General features: G+C 46.9%; 1 protein-coding gene across 1 annotated transcript; it reads left to right on the forward strand.

The window, feature by feature from the left end:
* The first annotated feature begins 4,686 nt into the window (after positions 1–4,686).
* On the forward strand, positions 4,687–7,467 carry LOC112072715 (muscleblind-like protein 1). Its single transcript, XM_024140102.2, has 4 exons — positions 4,687–4,737; positions 5,011–5,217; positions 5,585–5,824; positions 6,990–7,467. Exons 2-4 carry the CDS (start codon positions 5,014–5,016, stop codon positions 7,050–7,052), a joined length of 507 nt encoding a protein of 168 aa, XP_023995870.2. The 5' UTR covers positions 4,687–4,737; positions 5,011–5,013; the 3' UTR covers positions 7,053–7,467.
* The last annotated feature ends 6,270 nt before the right edge of the window (positions 7,468–13,737 follow it).

The following is a 13,737-nucleotide window of genomic DNA, read 5'->3' on the forward strand; positions in this document are numbered from 1 at the left end:
ACTCCGTTTCTATTTCTGACGCAGATCGCGCTGAAGTGCCTCTCCCATCTCCTCATTGGTTTATAGAAAGCAGGTACCCACGTGCCATCTCCTCATTGGTCTACCCACGTGGTGATTGAAAGACGAACTTGTGCCGGTCGTCGTGGTATACTATGAAAGTTTAGATGCCGACACCATATAAGTTCAAAGATGAAAAGGCCTGGAAGGAGGAGAGATGACTAGAACGATTTGGTTGTCTGTGTCTGTGTGTCTGTGTCGGTGTGTCGTGTGTCTGTGTGTCTGTGTCTGGTTCTGTGTCTGTGTCGGTGTGTCTGTGTCTGGGTGTCTGTGTGTCGGTGTCGTGTCGGTGGTGTCTGTGTGTCTGGTCGTATGGTCTGGGTTCTGTGGTCTGTCGTCGTGTGTCTGTGTGTCTGTGTCTGGGCTGTTCTCTGTGTGTCTGTGTGTCTGCATCTGTGTGTCTGTGTGTCTGTGTCTGGGTGTCTGTGTCTGTGTCGTGTGTCTGTGTGTCTGTGTCTGGTGTGTCTGGTGTCTGTGGTTGCATCTGTGGTCTGTGTGTCTGCATCTGTGTGTCTGTGTCTGTCATGTGAAAATGTACTTGAAAAATCCATGTGAAACTTCACACATTCTGTTTTTCACATGTGAATTTGTTCACAGTGTGTTTTTTCCCCCCTTTTTCTTTTCACATAATAATTTTATGTGCTTTTTTTGTAAGGGATGAGTCATTCACAACAACAACAGGAGCCGTTATGCTCGGTATGTGTGTGTGTTGTGTGTGTGTGGGTGTGTGTGTGTGTGTGTGTGTGTTGGTGGTGTGGTGTTTTCATCTTTGAACTTATATGGTGATCGGCATCTAAACTTTCATAGTATTACCACGACGACCGGCAACACAGTTCGTCTTTCAATCACCCACGTGGGTAGACCAATGAGGAGATGGCACGTGGGTACCTGCTTCTATAAACCAATGAGGAGATGGGAGAGGCACTTTCAGCGCGATCTGCGTCAGAAATAGAAAGGAGTTCTATTTTAGCCCATGGCATCGCAGACGCTCGTTAGCGCGCGCGAGCAGTGTGGGTGCAATAATTGAATAACATGGATTTCTAAATTTATTTTGCGACGCTCGCGCACGTGACGTGTCCGGTCTGGTCAGCATGTGACAGCGCAAATTGTAACATGTTAAACAGGATTAATAAGGAGACCCAGAGCACTAGCTTCTCTGTTCTTTTCACTGGGCTTCTTCCAACGGACACTGGCCAACATGTGATGACGAGAGGCATGCAGCACTAACACCCCGAACGGATGGCTCAGAAATAATAAATCAMTATTTTTAACGCACTTTAATTGTTATACTCAGARAGGCTAAGTTGCCTTTTTACATTACGGCATTACAGGATTTGCAATTCCACATGTGGAAATATTGATATTGCAACATGTTAACACCACCTTTACACATGTGAGAAGAATAACACTATTTCACCACCAAATGTGAATTTATAATTCCACATGTGGAGTTTTCTTACATGTGAAACTGCAAATAAGATTTTCACATGTGATTGATTTTCATATGTGATTGATTTTCACATGTTAACTTGCAATTCCACATGTGAAAGTGAGATTTCCTGCAAATTTCACATGTTCTTTTCTTCTCACATGTGAAAAGGGGGTGTTATCATGTGAACTATAAGTTTAATACATGTGCAAATATGGTTTCACATGTGAAATTTAAGCTCAACATGTGAAACTGCAAATTCTTCCTGCCTGTATCTGAGTGGGGAAACTTCTGAGGGTGCATCTCAATTGTCTAATGTGGTTTCCTCTCCTTATCTAATTTCCTTCATCTGCACTGACCAGAAAACACAGGATGAACGCAATATGGGTTATGATACACAAGGAACTGGCTTCCTTTCACCTGTCCAATTGTTTCTGGTCAGTGCCAATGAAGGGAAGGAGAATAAAAGAGCTAACCACATTAGACTAATGGAGGGCTTGGAATTATGACGTGGAATTGTCTGCATTTCGGTCCAAATTTTGTTATGGACATATATTCTGTACCATATTCTCTGCCTATATACAACTCTAAATACSCCCAATTCATGTTGTTAAGTTAAAAAGAATACGAYATGATAAAATAAATTGCTRKCACCATTCAAACCATTGAGGGTTTGCAACTTTAAAYCCAACCATCTCAGATAGAACCTTTAGAAWTCTAAGGTCCCGTATTGAGATGCACCCAGGCGGCAGGACAGACAGACACAGCCCATGGAATTTCATGTAAATAAATACATTTATGTAAATAGATATCAATGTAAAAGACAGGCCTATGTGTGTCTGGCACCTGTTACATGATCATGACTCCAGTGTGTGTGTGTGCCTGTGTGTGTGTGCGTGTGTCACACTTGAAGTATCCTGACCCCAGTCCTCCAGGATTTCTGCTACTGCACCCTTCCTTCTTGGCGCTGTGTATTGACAGCAGACAGCATAGACCATCTCTCTTAGTTAGTTCATCAACTCTTGGCACGAGTGTTTTGAAGTTTCACTTCATATTGTGATGCGATATCTCTGTATCATATGAATGTGTTGTGTTTATACCTCCTGTCAGACAGGTAGCCTAGCTGGATATCTGGCAGGTAGTCCCACAGGGCCACAGAGACCCTCTTCTGAACTGAACACACACATGTATGCAGACACGAAGACAAACAGACACTGACACACAGACGCAGACTGACACAGACACACAGCCACACAGATGCAGACACAGACACAGACACACAGACACATAGACAAACAGACACACAGACACACAGATGCAGACACACAGACACACAGATGCAGACACACAGACACAGACACCCAGACACAGGCACACATATGCAGACACACAAGACCACACAATGCAGACACACAGACACACAGACAAGACAATGCAGACACAACAAACAAAGAGACACACGAGCACACAGACACACAGACACACCAGACAACAACACAGACACCAGACACACAGACACACGACACACACAGATGCAGACACACATTTTTTCTCCCAACAGGGCAAGCAGAGCCCTTAACAATTAGCAAGTGCCAAAGGCTTAGGTCCAGAACCCTAGGGTAAGCAAGGTTAGGGAGTGGTATAATTAACAAACACACACACACACACACACACACACACACACACACACACACAACACACACACACACTAACACCACAACACACACACACAGGCCACACACACACACACACACACACCCACACACACACATACACACACAAACACACACACACACACACACACACAACACCACAGACCCACACACACATCACACACACACACCACACACACACACACACACCACACACACAACACACACACATCAACACACCATACACACACCAAACACACACCACCAACACCACACACACACACACACACACACCACACACCCACACACAGACACACACACAATGGCACACACATGGTTGTCAGCTGACTGTGTGTGTGTTTACAGGACATTCTCGGATGTTGACTAGCACAGAGGGAAACCATAATAAATCACGCAGGTCACATCAGGACCATGATCTCATCCTGCAGATTATACATGTTGTAATAAATATGGAATGTAAATGATACCATGAAATTATGGGTATCCTCTATCTTCTGTCTGTTGTTGTGTACTGTTTTACTGTAAGTAATCGAGGTTTGAATCTAGTCCAAACCTTTCACCCTTAATTTACTCCTCTCCTGTCCCCCCCCTCCTCAGGGCCGTTGTTCCAGGGAGATTGTAGTACCTCCATCCTCCTGGTCACCCTGAAGACCCAGTGGAGATCAACGGCAGGATACATCTATTCCAACAGAGAACATGCCATGTTGGCTCCAAGATGCAGCCTCGCCAACGCCATGATGCCTGGCACACAGCTTTCAGCCTATGGTGAGACATACACACACACACACACACACTCATGTACAGTACATGTATGTCTTACACACACAGAACACAGACAAAAACACACACCAACACACAACACACACATACATGCATACACACACAACACACACACAACCACACACCAACAACACACACAACACCACACACACACACACACACACACACACACACACACACAAACAAAAAAACACCACACACACACACACACACACACACACACATACACCACAACACACACATACACAACACACAACACACACGCAAACACACACACACATGAGTGTAATAGATGGAATGAACTGTGAGTGTAAAAGAATCGAATGAACTGCGTGAGTGTAATACGAATGGACGAACTGTATTAAGAGGACTGAGTGAGTGTAATGTAGAATGGAGGAACTTTGGTTAATGACTGAACTGTGTTAATAGAATGGAACTGAACTGTGAGGTAAATCAGATGGAACCTGAACGTTTGAGTGTAATAGAATGGAACTGAACTGTGAAGTGTAATAGAATGGAACTGAACTGTGAGTGTAATAGAATGGAACTGAACTGTGAGTGTAATAGAATGGAACTGAACTGTGAGTGTAATAGAATGGAACTGAACTGTGAGTGTAACAGAATGGAACTGAACTGTGAGTGTAATAGAATGGAACTGAACTGTGAGTGTAACAGAATGGAACTGAACTGTGAGTGAATACCAGGACCTGAAACCCCTCTTCATTTCCTCAACCTTTACCAATCCAGGTGAATCTCTATGACCTGGTCCAAGACAGCAARAGGTTCAGCTTACACCAAGTAAGGCAGCACCACATTACAGGACAACACTTACAATAGTCTGCGTCTCAATGGTCACCCTATTCCCTATATAGTGCACTACTTTAGACCAGGACCCTATAGAACCCTATTCCCTATATAGTGCAGTGCTTCTGAGCATGCCGAGTCCTAAAGCAATGCATCACATAGGGAATAGGGGGTCAGTTAACTGTTGAACAAAGTACATTTAATATTTGACCTACCAGGAAGTATAACTTCTCACCTTTGACCTTTGTCTCTCTCTGCCCCTGACAGCCTATGTTCCCCATGGCGCCAGGCCTGGCCACCAATGCCAGCGCTGCGGCTTTCAACCCGTACCTGGGCCCGGTGTCACCCGGACTGATGCAGCAAGAGATCATGCCTAGCCCACAGGTCCTCATGGCAGGCCACCCCAACCATGGACAGGTCCCCAACGCTGCTGCCGCTGCCGCACAGAAACTCATGAGGACAGACAGACTGGAGGTGAGAGATACAGACAGACGGATGGACGGGCAGACAGATACACACGCACGCACATACACCCCGCTCCAGCAGCCACAGAAACCCTGTACTGACTCAAGAACACAACATGCTGTGTTAACATAAAGCCTCTGCTGCCCTCTGCTGCCCTACAAATGCTGCCTTCTACTGCCTTACAAATGCCATGTTCAACACACCGATGACCCTGCTCAATGTCTGCTCAACATCTGCTCTGTGCATATCTGTGTAACTGAGTTTGACACCCCTGGTTTATGGCATCTGATATGTCATGATTATGACGGCGTTATGAAGCCCTTGTGACAGAAGGTTAAACTGATCCGTTATGTTCACATCTCTCGCCCCTCACCAGGTGTGTCGTGAGTACCAGCGTGGTAACTGCTCCCGGGGGGAGAACGACTGTCGCTTCTCCCACCCCTCCGACAGCACCATGATAGACACCAACGACAACACYGTCACCGTGTGTATGGACTACATCAAGGGCCGCTGCTCCAGGGASAAGTGCAAGTACTTCCACCCTCCGGCTCACCTGCAGGCCAAGATCAAGGCCGCCCAGCACCAGGTCAACCAGGCCACTGCCGCTGCAGCCATGGTGAGTAATCAGCCATCTTGGATCCTCTCGGTAACAGTCGCATAGTGGGAATTAGGAAAACACACTCAGTAGGATGAAGCTGCCCCTAGACACGGGTCTTAGGATTGGGGAGGGTAAACTGATCCTAGATCTGTGTCTGTGGGTAACTTCTCCATTATACTATAGGTCCCTTCTGGCTGGTTGCATTAACTGATAAAATAACAGAAGTTTACCTGGACTGACTGATTGTATCTGTAACTATGTCAGTGTAATCTTCACCTGCACAGCTTCCTGTTGATATTCAATGTATTCAATGTGCTTATCTGACTGCAGTCTAAGTCTAATATAACAATGGTCCTTCCTCTCTAGTTGGACATCCACAGCTAAACTAGCACTGTTCACTTGTGTGCTGTTCTTAGTATTTGCCATGCTTTGTTTGTATGAGGAACAATAACAAGRCTTGCGGTGTATAGTCATAGTAATGTGACAATGACTATGATACGTACAGTAAAAGAGTATATTGCTATTTTATGATTGAATGACCCTACTGGTCACACGTTAAACAAACTGTAGCTCATTTTGCTTAATAAAGGCCTCTTAAACCCTTTAAATATGTACATGTAAATCTAAGGCCTACATAGATTTATAATAATTTATAAGCAAATGTCACACTATATAAAGGTGATATAACAGGTCCTTACATCTAATGTAATGTAATGTGTTACATCTAACACCCAATATTACCCTTTATAAAATAGGACATTTGCTCATAAATGCTTTGTGCCATTTATGTCGGCCTTATAAAGGGTTTATGAAGGCATCAWAAGTTATAGTTTATTTAAAGTGTGACCATATCGCTCAATGCCCAGTGTTTTTGAAGTAATGACAGTGAACAGTTCCTTTTGTTTGTGTTTCCATCTTTCACAGTATTTGACTTAGCTAGATACTAATTGAACTGTACTTGTCAGCTGTAGTACTATAGTGTCCACACACTGTGCATGTTCTAGTTCTGTAATCCCCTTGTATACTGCATTCCAATGATTTGTTTTTTTATTTGTTTTGTTTTTTCTCACCTACCCAAACTGCACTGCTGCCCCCATGATACACCTCTGCTTGCTGGTTTATGTTAATGCGCTTGAACCCCATTGGCCCATTGCCATCATGTGCTCGCTGCCTGCTAATTAAGACTCAGTCGGCTGTCAAATCACTGAAGCGACCCCTCGACGCAACCTTTGACCTGGTACTATGACCTTTCACCTTTTAGCTTGGCATGTGGCTTTGTTGTCGTAGTGCAATGTCTTAACCCAGATATAGCTACTTTAATTGGTTCTTGTTTGTTATCTTTCCTCCTGTTGCTATATCTGTCATTATTTCCTGTGATAAACTGATTGTGGCTTCCTTCCCAGCTTGGACTGAATTGACCATCTCCACCATGTTTGCGATTAAAAACCCACCTCCCAAACAAACATCAATTGGACATTTGGATATGGAAATCTGTACAAAGGGCCACAATCAATTCATCACCTATATCTTATGTGAACAGCAGAAGAAGGGAGTTAGGGAGTGTAGCTTTTAACAGTAGAAGAAGAGAATTAGGGAGTGTAGCTTTTAACAGTAGAAGAAGAGAGTCAGGGAGTGTAGCTTTTAACAGTAAGAAGAAGAGAGTTAAGGGAGTGTAAGCCGTTATTTAATCTTAGAGTAGAAAGAGAAATATAGAGTCAGGGAGTGAGGTTAGTCTTTTAACAAGTAGAAGAAAGAGAGTCAGGGAGTGTATCGTTCTTAAACAATAGAAAGATGAGAGTTAAGGAGTGTACAGCTATTTAACAGTTGACTACATTAATAAAGGGCGATTGGCCATTGGCACAGGGTAGTTTAATAGGATCAAATGTTCAAAAAGTCTGAATTTGTATATTTAAGGTAGCTGTAATGGTGATGAATTTGGGTATACACGTTAATGGAATGTGCATATGTATGTGTTGTCCTGTGTTGAGTGTAGCATGTCCTCTACATATGGGAAGTATTGGGCTAATGGGATTAGAGTTCGATACTATACGTCGCGGAGAGATCGAACCGGTCGCCACTTACCGAGTTGGTTAAGGTCTAGACGCGTCGGTGGGACTAGAGGATTCATAATACAGTCGTGGCAAGGTAAATACAAGTTGAAATCATCCGTGGAGTTGAGCAGTGCACGCCTTTGCTTCGTACTCTATCATTCTCTAGCTAATAGCTCATCTCTAACATGGGAGATCTCTTATCTATATGTTCTCCTATATCTCATGCAGATCAAATGTATGATTAAGGCATTCTTCCTCATCTCGGTTCACATCTTCGTTCCCGTTTCTCTCTCTCTTAGGTCTCCTCTCTCTCTCCTCTCTCTGGTCTCGGTCTCTACCTCTGTCTAGCTCTCTCTCTCTCTCTCTCGTCCTTTCTCTCTCTCTATTTCCCTTCTCTCTCTCTCTCTCTCTGTCTCTGTTCTCTTCTGTCTCGCCTCGTCCTCTCTCCTCTCTCGTTCCCTTCACTCTCTCCTATTCCACTTTCTCTCTCCTCTCTCTCCTTCGTCTCAACTCTATGCTCTCTCTCTCTCTGTGCTCTGTCCTCTCTGCTAGGCTCTCTCCTCTCTCCTATCTCTCTCTGTCCTATCTCTCTCTGTCATCTCTCCTGTGCTACCTCTCGTCTATCTCTATCTCGTCCTACTCTCTCTCGTGTCTATATCTCTATCTCTCTCGTCTCTCTGGTCCTCTGTCTCTCTCTCTCTCACTCCTGCTCGTTCTCTCCGGTCTCTCTCAGTCTCTCTCTGCTCTCGTCTCATCTACCTCTCTTTCTATCTCTCTCTTCTCTCTCTCTTCCCTATCTCTCTCAGCTGTGTTGTTTTAATATTAATAGAGCAAATGCTTGCTTAGTTGCATTAAGTCACCCTGAGGTGTACTTTAATTACGGTAATATCCTACCGTTATAAGCTTAGTAACTTGAATTATATCATGGATCGGAATGCTTTATAGAGTCACTATGGTAGAGCCCCAAGTTAGGGCACTATGCTCTTGCTTGTGTAGTAGTTTTCGTGTAGACTGGCGCATGCTTGCTGAGGCATAATGTGTGTACACAGTTAAACCGCTTGTTGTTGTGCATGTTATTAATTTAATCCTCTGAACTTTATCGATTTTTGTTTCTTTCCCCGTTTCTACCGTCCAATCACATGCCCTCGTATCAAGAACGACGAACGCATCATCCAACGCGGTCCCGCCGAACCCCGTGGCGAGCCGGCGGCGCGCGGCAGAAGGGGCGGGGTTGGGCGGGAGGGTGGGAGATGCAGGGGCGGGTGGCGTGTGGGGTAGGTGGGAGGGCGGAGGCGAGAGTGTGGTGCGCATGGGGGCAGGTGTGAGAGAGAAGGAGAGAGGAGAGAGAGAGAGGAGGAGGAGAGAAAGAGAGGAGAGAGAGAGAGAGGAGAGAGTAGAGAGAGAGAAGAGAGAGAGAGAGAGAGAGAGAGAGAGGTGCGTGGGGTAGGTACCGTAGAAGAGAGTGTGTTGGAGGGTAGAAACGGGAAAGAAAACAAAAAAGCATAAGTTAGAGGATAAATTAATTAACATCACCACACACAGACGGTTTTAATGTGTAACACATTATCCCTCAGAATGCTAACGCAGAGTACTACACAGATACTACAGCAAGTCAAGAGCATGGTAGCTAACTAGGGGGGCTAACAAGGTGAACTCCAGTAAAGTCAGCATCATATAATCAGATTACTAAGCTTGAATTAAGGGATTCAAACGTAAAATACACCTAGGGCTGACTTAATGCCAACTAAAAGAAGCATTGCATCTACCTTAATCATAACACACACGAAGGAAGAGATTAAGAAGCAAGAAGAGAGAAGAGAAGTCCGAAAGGAGAGGAGGAGAGAAAGAAGAAGAGAGAAGAGCATGAGAGCAGGAGAATGCACCAAGACAGCCTCCCAGCCGGAGGAGAGACAGAACCTACTCAGCCCACACTCTGGACGATCACAATTCCTCCAGGATGAACAGAGCAGGCATATCACGAGTCATATCTCCCTCGTCAACTCATGTACAGTCCAAGTCTGATTCAGTTCCTCTCTCATAACCATGGCTCATCAGAAGGCACGCCATCCTGTCTATGCAGGAGCCCATCTCAAAGAGATGAACAGTACGTACACCGATCTTCATCTCTCTCTTTTCTCATATCAGCACCTCACCCACGGCAGCTCATCTCTCGACTGACGTAGCTCTCGTACACACGACGAGCAGCTAGCCAGACGCACACGCTAGCACCGTCATCCTCGATGACGTACTAACCAGGAGAACCACAAGTAACTCTGCTCAAGCAAGAAGAGCAGCAAGAGATGAGAGAGAGTACGCCAGAGCACGCCACACGATGATCGTCGAGACAGGTGCAATAACGATGCAGAGTCGTAACGTCTAAGGTCGCGAACGCGAGAGACGTACGGTCACGCAGAGTCGCATCGCTGTAGAACAGAGTCTAGAGACCCAGAGACAGTAGAGAAGATGCAGAGAGAGTAAGGTCGAATCAGATGAGAATAAGATGTTCAAGCGGTAACGTAACCGAAGAAGTAGAGGAGACAGACAGACGACGAGACAAGAGAACAGCAGAGAGACGAGAGCATGAGAGAAAAGGGAAACATAGGAGAGAGAGAAAGGGAACGAGAGCAGAGAATGTACGTCATCAGTCAGATCTCGAGCTTCAAGACATGACGAGAGATATTCTCGACATGACCTAGGAGAAGAGCAGCGATCATGTTCGTCATCGGATGGAGCACGACCAAAGTACACGACCAGGCGGATGCGACATCGCGTCTCCTCTCCCTCTGCTCATCTGATCTAATCTCTGGGTCTCACTCTTAACTCTCTCTCTCTCTCTCTCTCTCTCTCTCTCTCTCTCTCTTCTCATGTCGTCACCCATCCCCACGCACGCTCTCATCCTCTCGCTCTCTCTCACTCTCTCTCTCGATCTCATCTACGTGCTCTCTCTCTCTCTGTCTCTCTCACACTCTCCCCCCACAGCAACCTCTCTCTCTCTCGCTCTCACTCCACACACTCCACCACGCACCTCATCTCTCAGCTCTGCTCACTCTCACACACACCTTCCCACCATCGCACCCCTCTCTCTCTCTCTCTCTCATTCCCTCTTTCCCTCCCTCGCTCCGTTTGGTCATGGCCAGGGGATCCCCCCAGTTGTTCATTGCCTCCCATGCCAAGCGGCAGCCTCTGGAGAAGGCACGGGGCTTACTGCCAGGTTCAACCACTGGCAAAGCTCCAAGGTACAACAGGCCCTAGCCAACATGCGAGGTTTCAGCAGCTAGGGCTGCCTTCCTCCCCTCAGCGTATGGGCTCCATTGTGCGCCACTGCTGCTTTCCCCATATGGTCCCTTTCATAACATAGAACTAGAGCGAGTAGACCCTGCCTGGAACAATTAAAGCTACACCACTAAAAATCAATGCGTCTGTATAAGTGTCCAAATAAGGGGGTTCTTTGCCTCTTATAAATTACACCTTTCTCAATCTCAAAGATTCTACAAAGAACCTTTTTGAAGTAAAGCAATAAGGTACAGGTTAGATCAAACTGAAATGATACTCACTCACAGTTTGCACAAAAAAAGAGCTTGAGCAAACCCCACTCCCAAAATATCTAAGGAGGCTGCCGTCGCCCTACAATTTTAATTATCAATAAAAGAACCGTATTGGAGAGCTGCAAAGAGTTATTTGAATCAGTTAATCGTCCCCAGAGAACCAATCACCCATTCCCCAAAGAACCTTGAGGAACCCATCCTTATCAATCATGCGGTTGGCAGTTTGATTATAGGCTACAAGGCCATACAGAGGTTAGAATAAACGGATGAGGACTGTGCTGCTGAATGTGGATCTTTGGAGGGCTGTGTGTGAATCGTGTCGGATGGGACTGTGTGAATGTTGCAGTCTGGGGGCTTGTGTGTGAATGTGGATCTGGTGGGGCCTGTGTGTGAATGGTGGATGGACTTGCTGTGGCTGGGCGCTGTGTTGAAATGTGAATCTGGGGGCCGTGTATGGTTATAGTGGTCGATGGGGGACTAGTGTGAAATGTGGTCTGGGGGCTGTGTGTGAATTGCTCTGGGGGGCTGCTGTGTGAATGTGGTCTGGGGGGCTGTTGTGTGAAGTGTGAATCTGGGCGGGCTCTGTGGAATGTGTCTGTGGGCTGTGTGTGAATGTGATCTGGGGGGCTCTGTGTAATGTGATCTGGGCTGGTGTGTTGAAGTCATCGGGGGGCTCTGTGTGATGTGTCGGCTGTGGTGGTCTGGGCTGTGTGAATGTGATCTGGGGGCCTTGTGTGAATGTGGTCTGGGGGCTCTGTGGAAGGTGGGGGCTGTGTGGAATTGTGGTCTGGGGGTCGGTGTGAATGTGTCTGGGGGCTGTGTGTAATGTGATCTGGGGGGTCTTCTGTGTGAATGTGGTCTGGGGGAGCTGTGTGTGAATGTGATTCTGGGCTCTGTGAGTGGTTGGGCTGGTGTGAATGTGGTCTGGGGGGCTGTCTGTGTGAATGTGATCTGGGGGGCTGTGTGTGAATGTGGTGTGGGGGCTGTGTGAATGTGGTCTGGGGGCTTGTGTGTGAATGTGATCTGGGGCTCTGTGTGAATTGTGGCTCTGGAATGGAGACTGTGGTGAATGTGGTCTGGGGGGGCTGTGTGTGAATGTGGTCTGGGGGCTGTGTGTGAATGTGTCGGGGCTGTGTGTGAATGTGGTCTGGGGGGCTCTGTGTGAATGTGATCTGTGGGGCCTGTGTGTGAATGTGGTCTGGGGGGCTGTGTGTGAATGTGGTCTGGGGGCTCGTGTGAATGTGGTCTGGGGGGCTGTGTGTGAATGTGATCTGGGGGTCTGTGTGTGAATGTGTGGGGCTCTGTGGAATGTGTCTGGGGGCTGTGTGTGAATGTGTCTGGGGGGCTTGTGTGAGATGTGGTCTGGGGGCTTTGTGTAATGCTGGTCTGGGAGGCTGGTATAGAAGTGGTCTGGGGAGGCTGAGTTGAATGTGGTCTGGGGGGCTGTGTGTGAATGTGATTCTGGGCTCTGTGTAATGTGAGTCTGGGCTGTGTGTATGTGATCTGGGGGCTCTGTGTGAATGTGGTCTGGGGGGGGCTGTGTGTGAATGTGGTCTGGGGGGATGTGTGGATAATGTGATCTGGGGCTTGTGTGTAATGTGGTCTGGGGCTGTGTGTGAATATGGGGTCTGGGGGGAGCTGTGTGTTGAATGTGATCGGGGCTCGGTGGATGAATGCGTGTCTGAGTGAGCTGTGTGTGAAATTGGATCTGGGGGGGCTGGTGTGTGAATATGTGGTTCTGGGGGCTGTTGTGTGAATGTGCTCTGGGGGCTTGTGGTGATTTGGGTTCTGGGGCTTGTGTGAATGTGACTGGGGCGTGTGTGTGATGTGGTCTGGGGGGCTGTGTGTGAGATGTGGTCTGGGGGGCTGTGTGTGAATTTGAGTCTGGGGGTGGATGTGGTGGGGGTGTTAATGTGGTCTGGGGGGCTGTGTGTGAATGTGGTCTGGGGGCTCTTGTGTTGAATGTGGTCTGGGGGGCCTGTGTGTGGAATGTGATCTGGGGCTCTGTGTGAATGTGGGTCTGGGGGGCTGTGTGTGAATGTTAACCTGGGGGCTGTGTGTGTGTGTGGTCTGGGGGGCTCGTGGGTGAATGTTGAACTGGGGTCGCTCGCCGGGCAGATTAGTACGATCGAGTGGAGCACGGCAGTAAGGAAGTTTGGAGTTGATTCTTTCATGCCCACACTGCCTCTCTAGTTTGGGCAACATAGACTATATTTGTCATCTGCTAATCCGGAGGTAATTATATACACCTGAAGAATTTCTTCTCAGCTTCCATAGGTAATCCCAGATCTTATCTGTACGAATCCTGCTAACACAATGATACCAGGCAATGAAC

This window comes from Salvelinus sp. IW2-2015, unplaced genomic scaffold, assembly GCF_002910315.2.
Source record: "Salvelinus sp. IW2-2015 unplaced genomic scaffold, ASM291031v2 Un_scaffold2012, whole genome shotgun sequence".
In the NCBI taxonomy this organism is placed as follows: domain Eukaryota; kingdom Metazoa; phylum Chordata; class Actinopteri; order Salmoniformes; family Salmonidae; genus Salvelinus; species Salvelinus sp. IW2-2015.